Genomic DNA, 26451 nt, shown 5'->3' with positions numbered 1-26451 from the left:
TTCTTTTCTTAGAATTCGGTACTTGAAATCTATTTTTTAAGCTGCTATTTTATTTTTCAGAATCCCTTATGCTATGCCTTTGTTCTGTGCATATGGTTTACTCCAATTTCGGTGATTTTAACATTTCTTCCAGCTCCTCCTCGCTGATGTTATAGAAAGAAACTTGTAACTCCAGAGTACTTCATGTTCATGGGGGGTTCTGCTCTGTCCCCTCTGTCTCCTATGCTGAGCAGTGTTATCTATTCTTATGGCTTCAAGTACCTATCACAAGTTAATGCCTACATCTTTATGTTCAGCTTCTAACTTCTCATTTCTGATTGACTTGTATTTCCATTCCCAGATGGCATGTTAGAAAGATAGAGGACTGTCACTGTTTAACTCTGTGAGTCTCAGTGTTCTCATCTGTAAAATGGGAACAGTACCATCTACCGCATAAAATGGTCTCAATGATTAAACATAAAAATGTGTATAAAGAATCTCCTTCTTAGTAACTGCTTACTAAACGTTAATTTCTTTCACTTTCTCCCTGGATACACTGAGATCATTGTAAATTCACATATCTTGTACAACTAAACTGTCTTTCCATTTTAAATCTGTTCCTGTTCTTGATTTAATTTCTTGACTTTGTTGATAATCTAGCTGCCAAATTACCTAAATTAGAAACCTAAACATCATTGTTGATTCCTTGCTTTCCTGCTGTCTTTACTTAATCTGAAAACAAATCTCACCAGTTAAGCATCTTGATGTCTCATCTGTTCTCTTATCTATTGTCAGTAACTGTCCTAGTAGTGGATTTCGTAATCTTTCTCCTGTAATATTATATTCTTTTGACTGCCTTCTTTACCAATAATTCATTCATCATATGACTCTCTAGTAATTTCCTGTTGCTATTGTAACAAGTTACCATAAATCGATGGCTTAAGATAATAGAAATTTATTTTTTCTTTGTCTGGACAACAAAAGTCTGAAATCAGTATGATTGAGCCAGAATCGAAGTGTCAGCAAGGTTGCACTCCATCAGAGGCTCCAGGGGAGAATCTATTCCTTGCCTCTTCTGGGTTTTGGTGGCTGCCAGCATTCCTTGACTAGTGGACTCACCATATCGATCCTGCCTTCATCTTTACATTACCTTCTCCCCTGTGTTTGTGTCAAATCTCCCTCTTCCTCCCTCCTACAAGGGTATATAAGATTACATTTAGGGTCCACACACATAGTGCAGCATAATCTCCACATCTCAAAATCCTTAATTTTATTTGCAAAGTCAATTTTGCCGTAGAAAGTAACATTGACAGTTTCCAGAGATTAGGATGTGGATTTTTGGGGGGATAAGGGTGGCCACTTTCTGGCTGTCACAAGTCCCCTGTTAATTCCCCTCTGGGGCCTCATTCCAAATACTTTCTCCTTTACCCATTGTTTTTAGCTACACTGGTGTCTTTGTTGTTCCTTGAACTTACTAGTGCCTGCCCCAAGGACTTTGCCACTTGGTGTTTCCTCTGCCTAGATTATTCTTCCCTGGATAGCTGCACGTTTACTCACTTTCCTTTTTGGGATTTGTTCAGGTGGCAACCTTTTCTGTGAGGCCTTCCTGAAGCCGTCTAGAATCAAATTTCTGTTCCATTTTATTTCTATCCCTCTTTCTGCTTTAAGATTCTTTATAGGGCTTCTTACTCTTTGACATAATGTATGTTTTACTCACTAATTTTTTGTTGTCTATCTTCCATCACTCGGATTTCAGTTCCAGGATTGCAGGGGTTTTTTCTTTGTTCCCTGTAGTCTCCCCAGCATCTGGAACTTTGCACAGTAGCTATTCCTGATTTGCATAGTGTTCCTACTGTGCAAAGTTCCAAATGCTGGCAATACTACAGAGAACAAAGTTAGAGATTAGTAATGTATTCCACAAGTATCTGTTTTTTGTTTTTTTTTTTTTTATTATACTTTAGGGTTTTAGGGTACATGTGCACAATGTGCAGGTTTGTTACATATGTATCAAGTATCTGTTAAATAAATGGATGGATGAATCTTCCATGTTGTCCCTGGAATGATCTTTCCCAAATCCATTTCCTAAGTTCTTCCGCTTGTTTAAAACCGTTAAGGGATTGATTCTCTTTGCCTATAGACTGAAGACAGCCTGCTAAACATGCCTGCTGAGTTCCCTCTGACCCTAAGCTGCTCATCAAGCCTCAGTTTCTACAAACTCTTTTGAAGCATCCTCAGCTCTTCCCACACTTAGCTTCTTGCTATTTTCTAATACCACTTATACTCAAATGTCTCTGCCTTAGATAATGCCTAGAATGTGCTTTCCCTCCATCCAGTTGTCCCTTAGTTTCTCTCTTCTCTTAAGTCTCTCTCAGCCCCCTTAGGCAGCAGTAACTAATATCTCCAATCTGCTTTCATGACACTTGACATACATTTCTGATGTTGACCTATTGCTGTTGTATTATAATTTACTTTTATTTCCCCAGTTGCTATTTGAACTCCTTGAGACTAAGTCTTATTTGTTCTTTTATTCCCATTTCCCAGCCTGCAGCCTGGCACATAATAGACACTTAAATCTTTGGTGAATTAATGAATAAATTGATTAATTAAAATTTTATTAACAGATTGTCCCTAGAGTTTTCTCTCCTTTAGAACATGCTACATTTTCATTCTTTTATAAAAATGAAGAATAGAAAAATAATGTTTAATAATTTCTGATGAGAACCTTTATGTTTTTAAGCTGAAGTGTTACTAATCATGTTAATATGAACAAACCCTTCGAGGTGTACTCTTAAACTGTATAACCATGGTATCTAGGGGAATGTGCTTCATATTCCCCCCCCCTTTTTTTTGCAAGATAAAACTGCAGTTAGAAATTTGATATAAATGTTAAATACTTTAGGAATTTTTAAAGTATACTCTCAATTTTTAATTGATAATGATGCGAGAGCAGAGATTACCAAACCCTTTATTCAACACTTAAATGGCTCAACACAAAGCTTATCTCTCATTTTCTCAACCCTGGTTATTATTGCAAAGCATTTTGGTGCTTTCAACTAGAAGAACTGGAGAATTGGTGTTCAAATATATGAGCATTCCTTATTGATCACTGGAATGAATTGTGAAGCCTGAATTCAGTGTCATGCTTAGAATGAGATTAGAATGTTATACCCTATGGTTTAACAGGACTCTTATAAGAATCCTCTGGTTACAGTCATTTGTCAAATATTTTTTATGATTAAAATATGAATTTTTCATGGTCCTAGGTATTAAAAATGGGAATTTCTGAGTTATATTTGACTTTTGATATCAGTCACATTGCCTGAATTTTATCCTCAATACATGTTTCTTTCTCATAGCAAGTCAGTTGCCAAGTTTGTTGTATCCTACCTCTCCATTCTTGTTGCCATAACCTTACTGTAGGACTTTTTCGTTTTATAGGCAGATTATTGAAGTAGCTTTGTGTTTCCTATCTCAGTTCTCTCTGTCCTTCAACTACTTTCTGTACTGCTGCTGATTTAAATTAGGAAGTAGGCTAGTAATAACCTGATTCTAAAATCATGTTACAACTTTACACATAGCAGAATCCCAGTGCCTTTAAGAATAAAGCCAAACCCCTCAGAGTATCATTCATAGGTCTTTGTTTGAGAGCAAGCCTTCCAGCAGGACCTTCTAGTAAAGCTGGGCTGATTTCCTCATGTTCTACTTGTGGTTCCATTCCTTTTGCTTTCATGCCTTTGATCAGAGGATTTCTCATGCCCATTTGAATATTTTAACTGCCTATAACAGCTGTCTACTGTTCCACTTATTTTAGCATTGAAGTATATACTATTTTGAATTATAATTTATGATTTATTATATTTGAATATTGTCTCCATGTCTGGAATGCAAACAGGAATGGACGAAATGTTTGCTTGTAAATGAGTTCTTTGAAACTTAGAATGTGTTTTTTAATAGAAGAAAGGATATGTGGTGGTCATGCTTCCAACCTAATTCCCAAAAGAAATATAATACTAATGTTGTAGCTGAGATAGAATACTAAGAGCAGACCAGTATCTCATGGAGATGTGAAATACACAAGGAAGGATAAATAAATTAATTTTTTTCTTCTTTGGGACATACGGAGATGACCTTAGGTGGAACATTAAAACAAGCAAAGGCGCAGTGTGTCTTTGACATTCTCCCCTCATCCATTCTGAACCCTTTGTTAATCTCATAGAGTCCTCTTCTCCAGGCCCTTGAGTGCTCAGGGCCACTTTACTGCTCTTATCACCCTCTGTGACATTTCATACTGACCTGCCTTGCCCTCCCAAAGGTCCAGTTGCTTCAAAAGTGCTTCTGTCCTGTGGTTTTCAGTGAAAATCACTGTCTTCTAATGCTGCTGATCTAAGTTAGGAATTAGGCCAGTAATAAGCTCATTTACTAAATATATGCTAATATGTAGGTCCCATCACCTTTCTCTGCTGGGGTTTTTGTTTTCATTTTAAAGAGACTGACTTTTTTTTTTTTTTTTTTTTTGAGACAGAGTCTCGCTCTGTCGCCCGGGCTGGAGTGCAGTGGCGCAATCTCGGCTCACTGCAAGCTCCGCCTCCCGGGTTCACGCCATTCTCCTGCCTCAGCCTCCGAGTAGCTGGGACTACAGGCGCCCGCCACCGCGCCCGGCTAATTTTTTGTATTTTTTAGTAGAGACGGGGTTTCACCGTGGTCTCGATCTCCTGACCTCGTGATCCGCCCGCCTCGGCCTCCCAAAGTGCTGGGATTACAAGCGTGAGCCACCGCGCCCGGCCGAGACTGACTTTTTAAATAACAGTTGTTGCCATTTGTTGAGCACCCATATGTGTGTGACATGTGCTAAGTACTTTAGAATCATTTTCTAATTTAACCTTCATAACAACCTTAAAGGTGAGGGCATTACTATTGCCATTTTAAAGTTGAGGCAACTGAGGCTTGGAAAGGTTAAGTAATTTGCCAAGGTAACACAGCTAATAAATAGGATACCGACTTATCTGATTCCAAAGCCTATAAACTTTACCATTATATTATGCTGCCTGCCAAAAGAATTTCAACAAATATTTATTGAGTACTTACCATGTCCTGAGTTCTGTACTAGCAACTTTATTCGTGGAATTTTGGGAAATGTAATATAACAAAGTGAAATTATTCTGACAGCATAGGCGAAGGATTCAAAACAGCAAGCTGCAACACAAGTGACAAATTGGTTGACACCTCTGTGGTCAACAGCCTAAATTGTTTACAACTCTTTTTGGCTATTTTAGAAACCACGGATTTGCTTAAAGCTTTAAACATTTCCATGGTATCTTAACACCTTGGCTTTGTGTAAGCAGAAAAAGTGAATAGTCAATCATCAGTCTAAGTCCAGTGTGACCTTTGTTATGTAACATCCTTCCCCCATTGCCCCTCCCATCTCCAACTTAGCACAATTAAAATACATTAATTAAACTTAATTGATAAATACTTTAGATTTTTTAAAAACTATCTTCAAGGATGTTTTAAGTGTAAATTGGTTTCTGTTTATTTTGGTTTTAATTAATTAACAGCACATACTTTAAGTTTGGCCTTACCCCTTCAGTAATAATGAATTCTGCTGCGATATCCATCTAAAGGAACTTTAGCAAGTTGAAACAAGACTCTTAACACAATGTATTTGTCTTTTGATAGGCACAATCGTTAGCGGCATCACTTTCTACCAGACAACTGTTGCGAATTTCTCGTCGGCTGTCACAGTATCCTAATGAAAATCTTCACAGTGCTGTTACTAAAGCCTGCCTTTCCAGGTAAACATATTCTTTCTCACTGCATGTAAGTTTCTGGATCTTCACTAAAACTATAAGTTTAACTGATGATGTATATTCCCAATTCTTCAAAATATGTTGGTCTGAATATAGAGCTATTTCAGTGTTGCCTTCACTGATTAGAACTTATTTAATACAACATATGATCTTTTAAAATTAATTTTTGGTCCCAGCATCACCAGAAGCAGATGTTGGTACTGTGCTTCCTGTACAGCCTGCAGAACCAAGAGCCAAAATAAAACCTCTTTTATTTATAAAAAAATAAAATAAAATAAATTTTTATCCTTAATTTGTATGAGTACATAGTCAGTATATATTTATGGGGTACATGAGATACTTTGATACAGGCATACAATAAGTAATAATCACAACAGGGTGAATGCCATATCCATCACCCTAAGCATTTATCATTTCTTTGCATTATGAACATTCCAATTATACTTTTAGTTACTTAAAAATGAACAATAAATTATTGTTGACTATAGTCACCTTGTTGTGCTATCAAATACTAGATCTTCATTCTATCTATGTTTTTGTACCCATTAACCATTCCCTTCCCCACTTCTCACTACCCTTCCCGCCTCTGGTAACCATCCCTCTACTCTCTCTTTATGAATTCTATTGTTTTAATTTTTAGCTTTTAGAAATGAGTGAAAACATGTGAACTTTGTCTTTCTATGCATGGCTTATTTCACTTTAAATAATGTGCTGTAGTTCCGTCCATGTTGTTGCAAATGACAGAACTTCATTCATCCTTTTTTATGGCTGAACAGTACTCTATTGTGTGTGTGTGTACAACATTATCCATTTGTCTGTTGGTGAACACTTAGGTTGCCTCCAAATCTTAGCTATTGTGAATAGTGCTGCAATAAACATGGTAGTGCAGACCTCTCTTCAATATATGGATTTTCTTTCTTTTGGGCATATACCTAGCATATACCTAGGATTGGTGTGTCATGTGGTTGTTGTAGTTATTTTTTTTTCTTTTTTTGAGGAACTCCATACAGTTCTCTATAGTGGCTATACTAACTTACATTTCCACCCACAGTGTACAAGGGTTCCCTTTTCTTCACTTACTTGCTGGTATTTGTTATTGCCTATCTTTTGGATAAAAGCCATTTTAATTGGGGTGAGGTGATACCTCATTATAGTTTTGATTTGCATTTCTCTAGTCATCAGTGATGTCGAGTACCTTTTCATATACCTGTGTGCCATTTGTATCTCTTCTTTTGAGAAATTTCTATTCAGATCTTTCATGCATTGTATAATCAGATTATTAGGCTTTTTCCTACTGAGTTGTTTGAGTTCATATATTTTATCAATCCCTTGTCAGATGGATGATTTGCAAATATTTTCTCCCATTCTGTGGGTTGTCTCTTCACTTCATTGACAATTTCCTTTGCTGCACAAGAAGCTTTTTAACTCAATGTGATCCTATTTGTCCCATTTTTGCTTCGGTTGCCTGTGCTTGTGGGGAATTACTTAAGAAATATTTGTCCTGACCAATGTCTTGGAGAGTTTTTCCAATGCTTTCTTTTAGTAGTTTCATAGTTTGAGATCTTAGATTTAATTCTTAATCCATTTTGATTTGATTTTTGTATATGGCAAGAGATGGGGTCTACTTTCATTCTTCTGCATGTGGATATCCAGTTTTCCCAGCACCATTTATTGAAGAGACTGTCCTTTCCCCAATGTATGGTCTTGACACCTTTGTCAAGAATGAGTTCACTGTAGGTGTATGGATTTGTTTCTGGGTTCTCTATTCTGTTCCGTTGGTCTATGTATCTGTTATGCTAGTACTATGCTGTTTGGTTACATAGCTCTATAGTATAATTTGAAGTCAGGTAATGTGATTGCTTCAGTTTTGTTCTTTTTGCTCAGGATGGCTTTGGCTATTCTGGGTCTTTGTGGTTTCATATAAATTTTAGGATTATTTTTCTATTTCTGTAAAGAATGTCATTGATATTTTGACAGGGATTGCATTTAATCTATAGATTGTTTGTGGTAGTATGGACATTTTAACAGCATTGATTGTTCCAATCGATAAACATGGAATATCTTTCCATTTTTTGGCATCCTCTTCAATTTCCTGCATTAGTGTTTTATAGTTTTCATTGTAGGGGTCTTTCCCTTCTTTGGTTAAGTTTATTCTCATATATATTATTTTATTTGTTGTCCCTTTATTTTCAGTTTATGTATCATCATATGTGAAGTATGCTTGTTGTAGACAACAGATCGTAGTGCAGTGGCTATTCACAGGCACGATCTCCCTGCTGATCAACACAGGAGTTTTGACTGGCTCTTTTTCTGACCTGGGCCAGTTCACTCCTCCTTAGGCAACCTGGTGGTTCCCCGCTCCTGGGAGATTACCATAGCGATGCTGAACTTAGTGCGGATACCCAGTCAGTATAGTGCATTACAACCCAGAATGCCTGGGCTCAAGCCATTCTCTTGCCTGAGTGTCCTCAGTAGCTGGGACTACAGGCATGCACCACTGTGCCCAGCTATCCTCATCATTTGGAGGGTTTTCATCATGAAGGGATGTTGAATTTTATAAAATTCTTTTTCAGCATCAATTGAAAAGATCACATGGTTTTTGTTTTTCATTCTGTTGATATGATGCATCACATTGACCGATATGCATGTGTTTAACCATGCTGGCCCCCCTGGCACAAATCCCGCTCGGTCATGATGAATGATCTTTATAATATGTTGTTGAGATTGGCTTGCTACTATTTCGTTAAGGATTTTTGCGTCAACATTTGTCAAGGATATTGGCCTGTAGTTTTCTTTTTTTGATGTGTCTTTCTCTGGTTTTGGTATCAGGGTAATAGTGGCCCTGTAGAACAAGTTTGGAAATATTCCCTCCTCCTCTATTTTTCAGAATGGTTTCAGTAGGATTGGTATTAGTTCTTCTCTACATGGTCAAATTCAGCAGGCAAGCGATCAGGGCCCAGGCTTTTCTTTGCTGAAGACTTTTTGTTATGGTGTCTATCTCGTTACTTGTTATTGGTTTGTTCACATTTTGTATTTCTTCATAGTTCAATCTTGGGAGGTTGTGTGTGTTTAAGAATTTCTCCATTTCTTCTTGGTGTTCCAATGTATTGGCATATAGTTGCTCATGGTAGCTTCTAATGATCCTTTGTATTTCTGTGGTAACAGTTCTAACGTCTCCTTTTTCATCTCTGATTTTATTTATTTGAATCTTCCTTTTTTCTTAGTTGGGGTAAAGGTTTGCCAATTTTATCTTTGCAAAAAACTAACTGTTCATTTCATTAATCTTTTGCATTATTTTTTTTTTTTTTTGAGATGGAGTCTCACTCTGTCGCCAGACTGGAATGCAGTGGCGTGACCTTGGCTCACTGCAATCTCCCCCTGCGGGTATCAAGCAATTCTCCTGCCTCTGCCTCCCGAGTAGCTGGGATTACAGGCGTATGCCACCATACTCAGCTAATTTTCGTAGTTTTTTTTGTTTGTTTGTTTTGTTTGTTTTTGTTTGTTTTTTGTTTTTTGTTTTTTTTTTGAGACAGAGGCTTGCTCTGTTGCCCAGGCTGGAGTGCAGTGGCATGATCTTGGCTCACTGCAACCTCTGCCTCCCAGGTTCAAGCTATTCTTCTGCCTCAGCCTCCCAAGCAGCTGGGACTACAGGCATGTGCCACCATGCCCGGCTAATTTTTTGCATTTTTGTAGATATGGCGTTTCACCATATTGGCCAGGATGGTCTCGATCTCCTGACCTCGTGATCTGCTGGCTTCAGCCTCTCAAAGTGCTGGGATTACAGGCGTGAGCCACTGCACCCAGCCTATCCTTTCATGTTTCTATTTAAATGTTGTTTGTTTCTGCTCTGATATTTATTAGCTCTTTTCTTGTACTAATTTTGGGTTTGGTTTGCTCCTGCATTTCTAGTTCTCCAAGATACATTGTTAGGTTATTTGAAGTTTTTTTATTTTTTTGATGTAGGCTCTTATTGCTATAGACTCTTCTTTTATTATAGTGCTTTCACTATATCCTATAGGTTTTGGTGTGTTTCCATTTTCATTTGTTTCAATAAATTTTTCAGTTTTCTTAATTTCTTCATTGTCTCACTGGTCATTCAGGAACCTATTGTTTAGTTTCCATGTATTTGTGTAGTTTCCAAAATTCCTCTAGATATTGATTTCTAGTTTTATTCCATTGTGGTCAGAGAAGATACTTGACATCATTTCTTTTTTTTTTTTAATTTATTTTTGAATTTTTTAAGACTCGCTTTGTGGCCTAATATATGGTCTCTCCTTGAGAATGATCCATGTGCTGAGAAGAATGTGTATTCTGCAGCCATTGGATCCCATGTTCTGTAAATATCGGGAGGTCCATTTGGTCTGTAGTGCAGATTAAGTCCAACATTTCTTTTTTTCTTTTTTTTGAGATGAAGTTTCGCTCTTATTGCCCAGGCTGGAGTGCAATGGTGCAATCTTGGCTCACTGCAACCTCCGCCTCCCAGGTTCAAGCGATTCTTCTGCCTCAGCCTCCCGAGTAGTTGGGATTACAGGTATGCACCACCATGCCCAGCTAATTTTTGTATTTTTAGTAGAGAAGGGGTTTCTCCATGTTGGTCAGACTGGTCTCAAACTCCCAACCTCAGGTGATCTGCCCATCTCGGCCTCCCAAAGTGCTGGGATTACAGGCATGAGCCACTGCACCCAGCCAAGTCCAATATTTCTTTGCTGATTTTCTGTCTGGGTGATCTGTCCAATGTTGAAGTCTCCAGCTATTATTGTATTGGGGTCTATCTCTCTCTTTTGCTCAAAAATATTTGCTTTTATATATTTGGGTGCTCTAGTGTTGGGTGCATAGATATTTAAAATTGTTATATGCTCTTGCTGAATTGACCCTTTTATCATTGTATAGCAATCTTCTTAGTCTCTTCTTATAGTTTTTGTCTTGAAATCTATTTTGTCTGATATAAGTATAGCAACTGCTGGTTTTCTCTTGTTTGTTTGTTTCATTTGGCATGGAATATTTTTTTCTGTCCCTTTATTTTCAGTCTGTGTATCTTCATATGTGAAGTGTGTTTCTTGTAGACAACAGATCATTGAGTCTCATTTTTTAAAATCCATTTTGCTACTCTGTCTTTTGACTGGAAAGTTTAGTCTGTTTACATTCCATGTTATTGGTGAGTAAGGAATTATTCTTGCCATTTTGTTGTTTGTTTTTAGGTTGTTTTATGGTCTTCTCTTTCTTCTTGCCTTACTTTCTGTCTTCCTTTAGTGAAAGTGATTTTCTCAGGTGGTGTGTTTTAATTTCTTGCTTTTCATTTGCTGTGTATTTGGATTTTTTGGTTTGAGGTTACCATGAGGCTTGTGTATAATGCCTTATAACTCATTATTTTAAACTGATGACAACTTAATACTGATTGTGTAAACAAACAAACAAAGAGAAAACTAATAAAAACTCTACACTCTAACTTTTCCACCCACTTTTTCACTTTTTGTTGTTACTGTTTATATCTTATTGTACTATGTCTTGAAAAGTTGTTGTAGTTATTATTTTTGTTCAGTCATCTTTTAGTCTTTATACTCAAGTTATAAGTAGGCTACATACTACAAATAAAATGTTATGACATTCTGTCTTTTTCTGTGTACTTACTATTACCAGTGAATTTTGAGGCTTCAGATATTTCTTACTGCTCATTAATTTTTTTAAATTTTTTAAATTAATTTTCTAATTCATTTTTTTCCCTTGTAGGACAAGTGTGACATTTATTAAATCTCTCCACTTTTGTTTGTCTGGAAAGTCTATATTTCTCCTTCATGTTTGAAGGATATTTTTGCTGGTTATTCTATTTTAGGATAAAAGCTTTTTCCTTCAGCACTTTAAATGTATCATGCTACTCTCTACTGACCTGTAAAGTTTCCACTCAGAAGTCAGCTGCCAGACCTAGTGAAGTCCATTATATGTTGTTTGTTTCTTTTCTCTTCCTGCTTTTAGGTACCTCAGATGTCTCGAGGTTGTCTTTTTTGAGTTAAATTTGCCTGGTGTTCTATAACCTTGTTGTACTGGAATATTGGTATCTTTCTCTAGGTTTGGGAAGTTCTCTGTTATTATGCCTTTGAATAAATCTACCCTGATCTCGCTCTGCCTCCTCTTTAAGGCCATTTACTACTAGATTTTCCCTTTTTAGGCCATTTTCTAGATCTTGTAGTCATGTTTTATTCTTTTTGACTCTTTTATTCTTTTGTCTCCTCTGACTGTGAGTTTTCAAATAGCCTGTCTTCAAGCTTACTAATTCTTTGTTTTGCTTGATCAATTTTGCTTTTGACAGACTGATATATTCTTCAGTATTTCAACTGAATTTTTCAGCCCCACAATTTTTACTTGATTTTTAAAAATTATTTCAATTTCTTTGTTACATTTATCTGATAGAATTCTGAATTCCTTCTCTGTGTTATCTTGAATTTCATTCAGCTTCCTCAAAATAGCTATTTTCAGTTCTCTTTCTTTAAGGTCACTGATATGGTTTGGCTGTGTCACCACCTAAATCTCATCTTGAACTGTAGCTCCCATAATTCCCACATATTGTGAGAGAGACCTGGTGGGAGAAAATTAATCACGGGGGCGGATCTTTCCCATGCAATTCTTGTAATAGTGAATAAGTCTCACAAGAACTGGTGGTTTTATAAAGGGGAGTTTCCCTGCACAAGTTCTCTTCTTTTGTCTGCTGCCATGTGAGACGTGCTTTCACTTTCTGCCATGATTGTGAGGCCTCCCCAGCCACATGGAACTGTGAGTCCATTAAACCTCTTTCTTTTGTAAATTTCTCAGTCTCAGGTATGTCTTTATCAACAGTGTGAAAATGGACTAATACAGTCATATATCTGTCTCTCTGAGACTGGTCACCAGTGCCTTATTTGATTGTTTGGTAAGGTCATGTTTTCCTGGATGGTCTTGATGCTTGTGGATGTTCGTTGTTGTCTGGGCATTGAAGAGTTGAGTATTTATTGTAGTCTTCCTTGCCTGGGCTTGTTTGTACATGTCCTTCTTGGGAAACATTTCCAAGTATTCAAAGAGAATTGAGTGTGTGATCTAATTCTGGTCACTGCAGCCATACCTGCATTAGGGAACACTCCACACCCTGTAATGCTGTGATTCTTGCAGACTCATAGAGATACCACATTGGTGGTCTTGGGTAACCAGGAGAATTCCTTGGACTGTTAGACAGAGACTCTTGCTCTCTTCACTTACTTTCCCTCAAACAAATGGAATCTCTCTCTCCATGCTCAGCTGTCTGGAGTTGGGAGAGGGATGGCCACCACCACTGGGATTGTGCTGGGTCAGACTTGAAACCAGCACAATATGGGGTCTTGCCCAAGGCTTATGGTGACTATTGTTTGGCTACCACTTATGTTTATTCAAGGCCCAAATGTTCTTTAGTCAGCTTGTGATTCATCCTGCTAGGCCTAGGAATCTCCCTTCAGGGCATGGGTTCCCTTCTGGCCCAAGGTGGGTGTCAAAATGTCATCCAGGAGCTAAGTCCTGGAATTGGGGACTTTAGCAATCTGCTTAGTGCTTTATTTTACTTTGGCTGAGCTGGTATCCAAATTGTAAGACAAAGTCCTCTTTACTCTCCCCTCTCCTTTCCTCCAGTGGAAGGAATCTCTGCCAAAGCTGCAAGCTGTGCTGCCTGGAGTTGAGGAAGGGACTGTGCAAGCACTGCCTTGGCTGTCCGCACTGGTGTCTGACTGGGTCACATGCACCCCAAGTCTACCGACTCTGAGCATAGCACCAGGACTTGCCCAGGAATTGTATTCCTGTGGCCTAGACAGCCTTTCAATTTTATTTAGAACACCAGAGCACTTTAGCCTGTGGTGGTGGGACTAGTTAGAATTCAGGTTCTGACCACTGGGATGAATGATTATTCCCCTCTAGCTAGGGCTGATCAAAATCCTCCCTCCATGGGCATCAGCTGAATGCTACCCTGTTGCTTTCCACTGTGACAGGGTAGCACTGAATTCCAATGCAAAATACCACAGTTGATGTGCTCTTTCTCCCCCAAGCACACAGATTCTTTTTCGGAGCTATGTAGCACCACTAGGGGATGGGGAAGAGGTGGTGTAGGCAATTCAAGACTGTCTTTCCTACTCCCTTCAGTGCCTCCTTCCTTCATATGATGTTAAAACCAGGTACTGTGATTGCTCACCTGGTTTTTGGTTCTTATGAAGGTGCTTTCTTATGTGGATAGTTGTTAATTTGGTGTTCCTGTGGAGGGGAGGACAATTGCTGGAGGGTTCTATTCAGCCATCTTGGTCTACTTTCATTCCATTAATATATTATCTTATTTAGACATCAATAATTTTCAGAGGTATTTTATAAATGAGAAAATTGTTTAAGTCACTTAAGTCACATAATTATAAAAAGTGGTTTGGGATTTGAATGCTGGTTCATATGTCTTCTGAGCTAGGGCTCTTTAGCACTATTACACTTATTGCCTCTAAAATTTGCATTGGAACTTTTCATTTTTGACAGTACTGCTCAATATCTAAATTTGACAAAACTAACGTTTTTTCAGTCTGTACTAATTGTTTTCATACCAGTTGGTTAGTGATTATAAAACATTGGCTTGTAGAATTTTCTTACAGAATTAAATCTACATGAAGCTATTTTAAAGAATAGTAAGAAAAGATTAAGAACAATTTCCAGTAAGCCCAAAGATTGTCTCTTTTCATATGATCTGGTAATTATTTTTATGATGACTATGCTTGTTGTCCATTCATTTCTTGATAAAAGGAGTTAAAGGAGAATCTATTTTCAGTTTAGCAGAATCTTTATTGCCCTCTATAACCCCTCAGTTTAGTGGACAGTTTTTCTTGTAGTTAAATTAAGCTCCTTGTGTTGCAACTTGAATTTGTTCTTCTTGTGTGTATCCAGCTAAAGTGAAATTCCTCTCTAGTGTCTTCAGAGTAATTATTTGAAGAATGAATAAGTATAGGAAATAAGAATATTGATTCTCTTATTAAATATAAAAATTTTGGACTTTCAAAGCATTCTGCAAGACTATTAGATATGCCCTGGTAGTTGAATCAACTTTTAATTTCCTTTATTAAAAAAATAAATAAATAAAAACAAATTGAAAAACTAAAAATAAATCAAGTAATAAGAGTTGATCTAAGAAATTAAAAATATCAAAGTTTGGAGAAATATAAAGCATATGAGAATACTGAAAGCTAGCAGTGTTTAATTTATTACCAATTCAGCTACAATTTATTACTAATTCAGTCTACAAAGAAAACATGAGAATGTTTTTAATAAAGGTCAGAAAAACTAAGGGACGCATTTCTGTCATATATTTTATTATCTCCCTAGGATAGATTTTCAAGACAATATTGACAAGAAATAATTTTTGTGTAATTTTATATTTCCTCTGCTATTTGGAGTGGAAAATTTAATGGATCTCTTCTAAAACATAGTTTTTTGTTTTTTGTTTTTTGTTTTTTTTTTTGGAGACAGAGTCTTGCTCTGTCGCCCAGGCTGGAGTGCAGTGGCACCATCTCAGCTCACTACAAGCTCCGCCTCCCATGTTCATGCCATTCTTCTGCCTCAGCCTCCCGAGTAGCTGGGACTACAGGCATCCACCACCATACCCAGCTAATTTTTTTTTGTATTTTTAGTAGAGATGGTGTTTCACTGTGTTAGCCAGGATGGTCTCAATCTCCTGACCTCATGATCCTCCTGCCTCGGCCTCCCAAAGTGCTGGAATTACAGGCGTGAGCCACTGTGCCTGGCCACAAATATTTTTTAAATGTGTGAAAATAAAGGCCGTAGAAAAGCTAGTGATATACATGAACAAAATAGAATGAGCTAGATGTCCTCCCCATACACTACTCAACCCGGAAATTCTGAATAAAATATAATAAGTAGTTGTTAACTCTTATCCAAACTCAAAAGGAAGAGCATATCAGAGGTATCAGAAATGAAATAGGACTAGGGTTACAGTTCTGCTCCTAGGAATCTATCCGAGAGAAGCAAAAACAGGTCCATACAAAAACTTCCACATGAATGTTCATAGCAATATTATTCATAATAGTGAAAAATTGCAAACAAATGACTGTCAACTGCTCAACAGATAAATAAAATGTGTTTTATCCGTACAATCAAATGTTATTTAGCAACAAAAAGAAATGAAGTACTGATACATGTTACAACATGGATGAACCCTGAAAATACGTTAAGTGAAAGAAGCCAGATACATAGGACCACATATTGTTTGGCTCTATTTACATGAAATGTCCAGAATAGAGCAAATCCACAGAGATAGAAAGTAGATTGGTAGTAGCCTGAGGCCAGGTAGACTTGGGGGTAGAAAGGGAGGGTGACTGCTTGTGGGTACAGGGGATCTTTTTTAGGTAAGAAAAACGTTCTAAAATTGCTTGCAGTGATGGTTGCACAACTCTGTGAATATACTAGAAACCATTGAATTGTATACTTTAAATAGGTAAATCGTGTGATATGTGAATTATATCTCAATAGAGCTAATACTTAAAAAGAAGAAGAAATGAAGTAAAAAGCAATACCAGAATAAGGAGAATAATAATGATATCATGGCTGCCAAAGAGGCTTTCAAATAGGAATAGGGCTTAGTGGTCTAATGCTGGATTTTAATATCTGTTTGGGGACAACGGATGTGGCTGCAGGCATATGTGAGGTGGAGAGGTTTTAATTAAGATCCCTGCATGAAGAATAGAGTCTGGAAGTGCTCCCTGTTCCCATAGACTAAAAAATGTTTGCCCACAAGCCCAGAGAAATGATGAGAAAGCTTACCATCTCCCTGGAGCTTGGGGTGGGAAAGAAACTGTCACCATGAGGAATCAAATGCCCCACATTGCTCAGGTGCAGGTGTGAGGGTCCATGTTGATGCCATCTGTAAAGGTAGTAACCAAAAAGCACTAAGTTAATATGAAAAACATCCAGGATCATTTAGTTGCTTGGAGGCTTAGTAGAAAACACCAACCCTGAAAACCAATCTGTGGCAAATACTTTTACAAGATCAGTACACTAAATATCCTATCTGAATATTTGGTCATTGTAAAAAGTAATAAACCATATTTAGGGGAAAAAAGCCGTAAGATATTTGGCAGATACAACATTTAGAAGAAATAGAACTTTAAGAACTCAAAATAATACAATAATTTGAGACTATCAAATAAGTATGTTTAAGATTATTAAAACTTAGGAGGAATTAAAAACTGGATGACTATGATAGAGGAGAAAATGAACTGATAGATCTGAAAGAAAAATCAAACAGAACTTTTTGAATTGAAGAATATAGTCATTGCAAGAAAACAAACAAATGGACAAACCATCAGACAAAATTCAATAAGCACTTAATTAGTAAATTAGACTATTGAAAAGAGAATGAAGTGGAGGGAAAATAGCCTGGGATGCAGCACAGCAAAGTGAAGAGATAGGAAACCTGAAAGGGTTGTTAATAGACATGTAGAATAAGATAAGAAAGTCCAACATATGTCTGATAGGAATTTAAGAAGAGAGAATAAAGAGACTGAGGGAGAATAATTGTTCAAAGAGGCAATGGTTAGGAGAATTCCAGAACAGAAAGCAGAAAGACATGAGTCTACAGACTGAAGAAGTATATCAGTTCCCAAGTAGGACAAATAAAAAGAAATCAACACCTACATACATTGTGATGATACTGCACAGCATTAAAGACAAAGAGAAAAACTTATAATGGAAAAAGATACAAGAGAAAAAATATCAAGCTGACAACTTTACATCAGCAATAGTAGATTCCAGGATTGGATAGTATCCTGAAAGTGTTGAGAGAAAATAACTATCAATGCCAGAAATCTTTGCCTAGCGGAATACATTTTCAGCTAAAGACTGAGCTTACTACATTTAGTAGTTTTTTCAGCACTACTTAAAGAACTACTAAAGGATATATTTCAGCAAGCAGGAGACTGAATGCAGAGAAAAAGACTGGCATGCAGGAAACTATGGTGAGAAAGGAAATAGGCAAATATATTGTTAAATTTAAATGTATTGTGAAAAACAAAGTAATAAAAATGAATACCAGTATAGGGAAGTATTTAACAACAGGGTGAAGCTAAAAACTTATAGAAACTGGAAAAAGAGATTAATGCATTCTTAGGTTCTTCTGTTGTTTAAGAAGAGAATAGAAGAATTGAATAATTTTAGACTTCATTAGTTCAAGTATGTGTGTGTAAATTTTGAGTAACCACAAATGAAAAAGGAAATAAATCCAGTGGTGGTAGAGATAAGCAAATAGGAATGTTATACCTGTCAACACAACATAGGTGGAAATGAAAGAAAAAATAAAGAGTAAACATGAGAGAATGTTAGAAGTGAGCATAAATATTACACAAGATTAAACTTTCCAGATAAAAGTTAGAGATTCTGATTAAGATTTTAAAAGACAAAAACCAATTATATGTTGCTACAAGAGTCACATTTAAAAGATACTATAGAAAGATCAGAGGTGAAGGTGTAAAAAGAAGAACAGGAAAATACTAACCAAAAGGGAAGAAATATATTATTATTAATATACTTCAAGTCCAAAAGCATGATTGGGGATGAAGAAGATGAACAAAAAATTCATTTAGTAGATTTAATACTCCTTAGCCATTTATACCTAAGAAGGAACACTATATGACAGAAACAATCAGAATTGAAGACAGGAAAAATTGACAAATCAACAGTTATAATGAGAGTTTTCAAAACTCACTTTTTTCAGAAACTGACAGATCATATATTCTAAGAGTTAGTAAAGATAGAGATTTACCAAAACAATTAACAAACTTGATATAATGGACTTTATACCCAGTGGACAATGAATATACATTCTTTTCAAGCACACATGAGACATTTGTACCATGTATCAAAAACTGACCATAAGCTAGATAAAAAATCAGTTTTGGCCAGGTATGGTGGCTTATGCCTGTAGTCCCAGCACTTTGGGAGGCCAAGGTGGGTGGATCATGAGGTCAGAAGTTCAAGACCAGCTTGGCCAAGATGGTGAAACCCTGTGTCTACTAAAAATACAAAAACAAAACAAAACAAAACAAAAAAAACCTGGGTGTGGTGGCATGTGCCTGTAATCCCAGCTACTTGGGAGGCTGATGCAGGAGAATCACTTGAACCCGGGCAGTGGAGGTTGCAGTGAGCCAAGATCACACCACTGCACTCTAGCTTGGACGACAGAGCAAGACTCTGTCTCAAAAAAAAAAAAAAAAAAAAAAAAAAAAAATCGGTTTTTCAGTAAATAGCAAAGAATATTTGTCATGAAGATCACATTCTCTGACCAAAAAGCAACAGAATTCATAACAATAACAAAAAATACACTTAAAAGCCTATTTAGTTGGAAAATTTAAATCAGACATCAAAAGAAGAAATCAAAATGAAAACTGTGAAATATTAACAACTCTATGACCAAAACTGAATTTCAGTACTTGAATGATACACCTAAGGTAACTTCTTTTTTTTTTTTAAAGTTTTAAACTCACACACTTGAAAATAATAGAGAAAGAAAATTTGTGAGCCAGGCATTCAACTTAAGTTAGTAAAAAGTTACAGACTAAACCCAAAGAAAGTAGATGGAATGGAATAATGAAGTTAAGGGCATAAATTCATGAGCTGACAAACAAAATAATCATAGAAAAGATTAGTCCAACCAAAAGGTGGTTCTTTGAAAATATTAATAGATAAAGGCTTGGTAAATTTAATTAGTGTAAAAGAGAGGAAGAACAAATAAGTAGTTTAGTAATTTTGGAAAGGAAAAAGCATAACTGAAGATAAAGTCAATATTTATGAAAACTATACTAAAAAAGACAATTTTCTGGAATCATGTGTATTACCTAAATTGGTCAAGAATGAATAGAAAATTCAAATCGACCTATAACCATTAAAGAAATAAAGTTGGTAGTTAAAAAATTTCATTTAAAAAAGACCATTCCTGAGTGGTTTTATTGTCAAATTTTACCAAATTGTCAAGAAATTTAGAATCCCTGCCTTAAATAAACTTCCAGAGAATAGAGAAATGGTGAAAACATAGAAATTCACTTTGAGTCTAGTATAACCTAGACACCTAAAGCAGATAAGAATAATTTATGAAAGGAAAATTATAAATTATGCAATTACAAATGCTCATGGAATGGATGCAAAAATTCTAAGTAAAATATTAACAAATCATGAGCAATTATGAATAATTTCAAATTATGAACAATTTTATAGTAATCATACCTTTTACTATCAAGGTAACATTATTATGATCCTAGAATGAATCATTTTTAGATGCATTTTATTTATTTTTTTCTTTATTTTTCTTTCCATCAACTTCTAAGTTCTGGGGTACATGTGCAGGAGGTACAGGTTTGTCACATAGGTGTGCCATGGTGGTTTGCTGCACAGATCAACCCATCACCTAGGTATTAAGCCCAGGATCTATATTAGCTATACTTATCTATATTAGCTATACTGATGCTCACCCTCCCCCCGCCTACCTCAACAGGCTCCAGTGTGTGTTATTCCCCGTTATGTGTCCATGTGTTCTCAACATTCAGCTCCTACTTATAAGTGAGAACATGTGGTGTTTGGATTTCTGTTCCTGTGTTATTTTGTGGAGGATAACGGCTTCCAGTTCCATCCATGTCCCTGCAAAGGACATTATCTCATTCCTTTATGGCTACATAGTATTCTATGGTGTGTATGTACCACATTTTCTTTGTCCAGTTTATCATTGATGGGCATTTGGGTTGATTCCATGTCTTTGCTGTTGTGAGTAGTGCTGCAATGAACATAAGCATGCATATATCTTTACAACAGAATGATTTATATTCCTTTGGACATTATACCCAATAATGAGATTGCTGGGTAAAATAGTATTTCTGCCTGTAGATCTTTGAGGAATCGTCACATTTTCTTCCACAATGGTTGAACTAATTTACACTCCGACCAACAGTGTAAAAGCATTCCTATTTCTCCACAGCCTAGCCAACATATATTGTTTATTGACTTCTTACTAATTGCTGTTTTTCTGGCATGAGTTGGTACCTCATTGTGGTTTTGATTTGCATTTCTCTAATGATCAGTGATGTTGAGCTTTTTTTCATGTTCGTTGGCTGCATAAATGTCTTCTTTTGAAAAGTGTCTGTTCATGTCCTTTGCTCACTTTTTAATGGAGTGAGTTTTTTTCTTGTAAGTTTGTTTAAGTTCCTTGTGGATTCTGGATATTAGACTTTTGAATGGTATTGCCTAGATTTTCTTCCAGGGTTTCTATGGTTTTGGGTTTTACATTTAAGTTGTTAATCCATCTTTAGTTAATTTTTGTATAAGGCATAAGGATGGGGTCCACAGCCAATATCACACTGAATGGGCAAAATCTGGAAGCATTCCCCTTGAAAACTGGCACAAGACAAGGATGCCCTCTTTCACCACTTTTATTCAACACAGTATTGGAAGTTCTGGCCAGGGCAATCAGGCAAGAGAAAGAAATAAAGCACATCCAAATAGGAAGAGAGGAGGTCAAATTATCTTTGTTTACAGATGACATGATCCTATTTCTAGAAAATCCCATTGTCTCAGCCCAAAAGTTTCTTAAGCTGATAAGCAACTTCAGCAAAGTCTCAGGATACAAAATCAATATGTAAAAATCACTAGCATTTCTATACACCAACAACAGGCATGCAGTGAGCCAAATCATGAATGAACTCCCATTCACAATTGCTACAAAGAGAACAAAACACCTAGGAATACAGCTAACAAGGGAATTGAAGGACCTCTTCAAGGAGAACTACAAACCACTGCTCATGGAAATTAGAGAGAACACAAACAAATGGAAAAACATTCCATGCTCATGGATAGGAAGAATCAATATGAAAATGACCATACTTCCCAAAGTAATTTATAGATTCAATGCTATTCCCATTAAACTACCATTGACTTTCTTCACAGAATTAGGAAAAACTATGTTAAACTTCATGTAAAACTAAAAAAGAGCCTGTATAGCCAAGACAATCTTAAGAAAAAAAAAAAAAAAAGCTGGAGACAGCACACTACCTGACTTCAAACTATATTACAAGGCTACAGTAACCAAAACAACATAGTGCTAGTACAAGAACAGACACATAGACCAATGGAACAGAATAGAGAACTCAGAAATTCTAAGACCACACATCTACAACCACCTGATCTTTGACAAACCTGATGAAAACAATTGGGAAAGGATCCCCTATTTAATAAATGGTACTGGGAGAACTGGCTAGCCACATGCAGCAAATATTCTTTTCAACTTAATTTTTTTTTTTTTTTTTGAGGTGGAGTCTTGCTCTGTCTCCAGGCTGGAGTGCAGTGGCACGATCTCGGCTCACTGCAACCTCCACCTCTCAGGTTCAAGCAATTCTCCTGCCTCAGCCTCCTGAGTAGCTGGAACTACAGGCACGTACCACCAGGCCCAGCTAATTGTTTTTTGTATTTTCAGTAGAGATGGGGTTTCACCATGTTGGCCAGGATGGTCTCGATCTCTTGACCTCGTGATCCACCTGCCTTGTCCTCCCAAAGCGCTGGGATTGAAGGCGTAAGCCACCGTGCCCGACCTAAATTTGTATTTTTAATTGACAGTTTTACTATGGGCAAAAGGATTTCAACCTATGAATCTTAGGGAGGACACATTCAATCAGTCAAAAAAAGGTAATGTTTATTTCTGAGATTCCTCTTTTCACTTTGGTCTATTAAAATATATCTTTCTTATTTATCTCAAATGTAGGTATATTTAAAGATTCATGAGCAATTTGGCATTACCTCAAGAATGTCAAGGTTTGATATTCTGTTTTTTAATTCATCTTCTTATTAGTTGTGGAAAAAATATTCTACTAAATGGAGAAAAAGTGTTTGATAAAATTCAATAGCCAGTCCTAAAAACAAACCAAAGCAAAAACAAATATAACTTAGTAAATCTGGAATATTCTTAGTAAACTATGAGCAGAAAGGAAATTCTTTAATCTGATGAAGAATATCTACCAGAAATTTACAGCAAATATTCTTAAGGCAAAATACTTGTCACATTTTCTTTAGAGTTAGGAACAAAAGAAGAATAATCTTTCAGCACTTTTAGCAAGTACATTTGCCTTAGGTTATATGATTAGCTACATTAAAAATACGAGAGAAAATACAAATAAATTATTTAGAACAAATAGTGTTTAGTGAGGTTATTTATACTCCCAAATCAATGACATTTCCTATACTCTAGTAACAATCAATAAGGAAATATAATTTTTAAAAATTTCATTCAAAGTAATAGAAAGCTTTGCACAACTAAGAATAATAAATATCATATAATGCTTTAATGGAGAAAAGTATACATCTTTATTCAAAGTTATAAAAGAAGACAAATAAATGGAAAATTTAGTATTGTAAAACTGTTTCCCCCCAAGTTGATATTTAGATGTAATTAGTCAAACTCCCACAAGATTATAGTGAATTTGACAAGCTGATCTCAAAATTGGCATAGAAGTATAATAGGCTACTAATAGCCAAGAAATTTTGATAAAATTAATTAGGGTATACTTAACTTATTAGATATCAATATTAATTCTAAATCTGTATTCATTATAATAGCATGTGTTGGTACAGGGAAAAACAAATAGACAATTAAAATAGATACAGAGCACAGAAACAAACCCATAAATTTGTGAGAACTTAGTATATAAGATGTAGCATTGTAAATCAATGTTGGAGTGGATGGGCTTGTCAATACATGGTTATAAATAAAGATTTTCCACTTTATCCCACACAAAAGGTAAAATCCAGTTATATGACACTATAAACTACTTTATAAGTTATAACCCACAAACTAGGAAAGATGTTTTGCATGATTTTTGATTAAGAAAGGACTGGCATTCAGGGACTGTAAAGTAACTACAAATCAATAAAGACAAAGAATTAACTCCAAATGGGCAAAGAATGAATAGATATTTATGCAAAATTTAAATAATTCAAATGACCAATAAACATTTGAAAAGATGCTTAGCCTCATTAATAATCAGTGAAATGAAATCTAAAATAATAATCAGATATCATTTTATACTTTAAATTTTTTACTTGTAGTAACATTTTTTATGAATGGAGAGGAATGTAATTTCATCACTGCTGTTGGGATGGAAGTTTCAACACTTTATTTTGCCTAAATATATTGTTGCTCTATGATTTGACAATTCCACTTCTCAATATCTGCTTTAAAGATAGACTTACATGTGTATATAAGGAGGTATATACAAGAATGTTCCCTGTATCATTGTAATAATGAAGAATTGGAAACAACCCATCTGTCCATCAGTAGGATATTAATATATAAAATGATGTATTTGTATGATCAAATAATTTACAACAGTCAAAATGAAGTAAATTGCATATATCTACCGTTACATAACACCTTAATATTGAGTAAAAAAAAGTTGCAAAAGGAGATTCAGTATATGAAGTGATTTGTACAAAATGTTAAATGTGATAAACAGTACAATATACTTTTTATTCATACACACTTACATAGCAAAATATAAAAATATGGACAACAAATGCACACCAGTTTCAAGGTTAGAGTTCTCTCTAGAGATGGAGAGAGATGAATGGAATGTTTAGTAGTCTTTGTAATTTTCTTTTTTTTTTATTGAGAGATGAAATCCATAATGATGTTTTTTTTTATTTTTTTATTATTATACTTTAGGTTTTAGGGTACATGTGCACAATGTGCAGGTTTGTTACATATGTATCCATGTGCCACGTTGGTGTGCTGCACCCATTAACTCGTCATTTACCATTAGGTATATCTCCTAATGCTATCCCTCCCCCCTCCCCCCACCCGACAACAGTCCCCGGAGTGTGATGTTCCCCTTCCTGTGTCCATGAGTTCTCATTGTTCAATTCCCACCTATGAGTGAGAACATGCGGTGTTTGGTTTTCTGTCCTTGTGATAGTTTGCTCAGAATGATGGTTTCCAGCTTCATTCATGTCCCTGCAAAGGACATGGACTCATCATTTTTTATGGCTGCATAGTATTCCATGGTGTATATGTGCCACATTTTCTTAATCCAGTCTATCATTGTTGGGCATTTGGCTTGGTTCCAAGTCTTTGCTATTGTGAATAGTGTCGCAATAAACATACGTGTGCATGTGTCTTTATAGCAGCATGATTTATAGTCCTTTGGGTATATACCCAGTAATGGGATGGCTGGGTCAAATGGGATTTCTAGTTCTAGATCCCTGAGGAATCACCACACTGACTTCCACAATGGTTGAACTAGTTTACAGTCCCACCAACAGTGTAAAAGTGTTCCTATTTCTCCACATCCTCTCCAGCACCTGTTGTTTCCTGACTTTTTGATGATGGCCATTCTAACTGGTGTGAGATGGTATCTCACTGTGGTTTTGATTTGCATTTCTCTGATGGCCAGTGATGATGAGCATTTTTTCATGTGTTTTTTGGCTACATAAATGTCTTCTTTTGAGAAGTGTCTGTTCATGTCCTTCGCCCACTTTTTGATGGGGTTGTTTGTTTTTTTCTTGTAAATTTGTTTGAGTTCATTGTAGATTCTGGATATTAGCCCTTTGTCAGATGAGTAGGTTGCAAAAGTTTTCTCCCATTCTGTAGGTTGCCTGTTCACTCTGATGGTAGTTTCTCTTGCTGTGCAGAAGCTCTTTAGTTTAATGAGATCCCATTTGTCGATTTTGGCTTTTGTTGCCATTGCTTTTGGTGTTTTAGACATGAAGTCCTTGCCCATGCGTATGTCCTGAATGGTATTGCGTAGGTTTTCTTGTAAGATTTTAATGGTTTTAGGTCTAACATTTAAGTGTTTACTCCATCTTGAATTAATTTTTGTATAAGGTGTAAGGAAGGGATCCAGTTTCAGCTTTCTACATATGGCTAGCCAGTTTTCCCAGCACCATTTATTAAATAGGGAATCCTTTCCCCATTTCTTGTTTTTGTCAGGTTTGTCAAAGATCAGATAGTTGTAGCTATGCGGCATCATTTCTGAGGGCTCTGTTCTGTTCCATTGATCTATGTCTCTGTTGTGGTACCAGTACCATGCTGTTTTGGTTACTGTAGCCTTGTAGTATAGTTTGAAGTCAGGTAGTGTGATGCCTCCAGCTTTGTAATTTTCTATAATCTATTTAATTTTCTGAAATACTGAAATATTTTGTAATTAAAAAAACTGAAAAACAAAAATTGGTTACTTTTCATTCTCATACATATTCACTGAATCAAATAGTTGACTAATTTTTCCAGTGTTATCAGCTGACCATAAAAAACTCTATTTTATAATCACTCCATGACCCTTTCAACTAGAAATGAATAGAAAACAGCTATTTTGTTTATGCATCATCTGTTTAGTTTAGCAAGGCTGCAGACTCAAAAGCCTTCTTACTAACCTTCTCTTTAGAACAGCACAGTGGCAGGAAGGAAGCCAAAATTATTGATTCATAAAGTATTTTTTTTTAATAAACTCATTTTATATTGAATCAGTGAAAAGGAATTGGATTTTGTGGAAAATTTTAAAACCAAGATTGATGTAACTTATTTTCACAAAGAACTTTATGAAGCAGACAAAAATCAAAATAAATTATCTAACCTAAATTTATTAAACATTGAATTTATAAATATTAG

General features: G+C 36.0%; 1 protein-coding gene across 4 annotated transcripts in view; it reads left to right on the top strand.

Annotated features, from left to right (window-relative positions):
• The window catches only part of VWA8 (von Willebrand factor A domain containing 8), a 458897-nt gene that overhangs the window by 163884 nt on the left and 268562 nt on the right, over window positions 1–26451 (top strand). For all 4 annotated transcript variants that reach the window (XM_055244723.2, XM_055244727.2, XM_055244724.2 and 1 more), the window contains one exon: window positions 5656–5771. In XM_055244723.2, coding sequence (XP_055100698.2) covers window positions 5656–5771 — 116 coding nt within the window. The remainder of the gene's footprint in view (window positions 1–5655; window positions 5772–26451) is intronic.

Source organism: Symphalangus syndactylus, chromosome 15 (genome assembly GCF_028878055.3).
Source record: "Symphalangus syndactylus isolate Jambi chromosome 15, NHGRI_mSymSyn1-v2.1_pri, whole genome shotgun sequence".
Taxonomy (NCBI): Eukaryota; Metazoa; Chordata; class Mammalia; order Primates; family Hylobatidae; genus Symphalangus; species Symphalangus syndactylus.
Note: the sequence above shows the minus strand (reverse complement) of the source record. Positions and strands in the feature narration are given on the sequence as shown.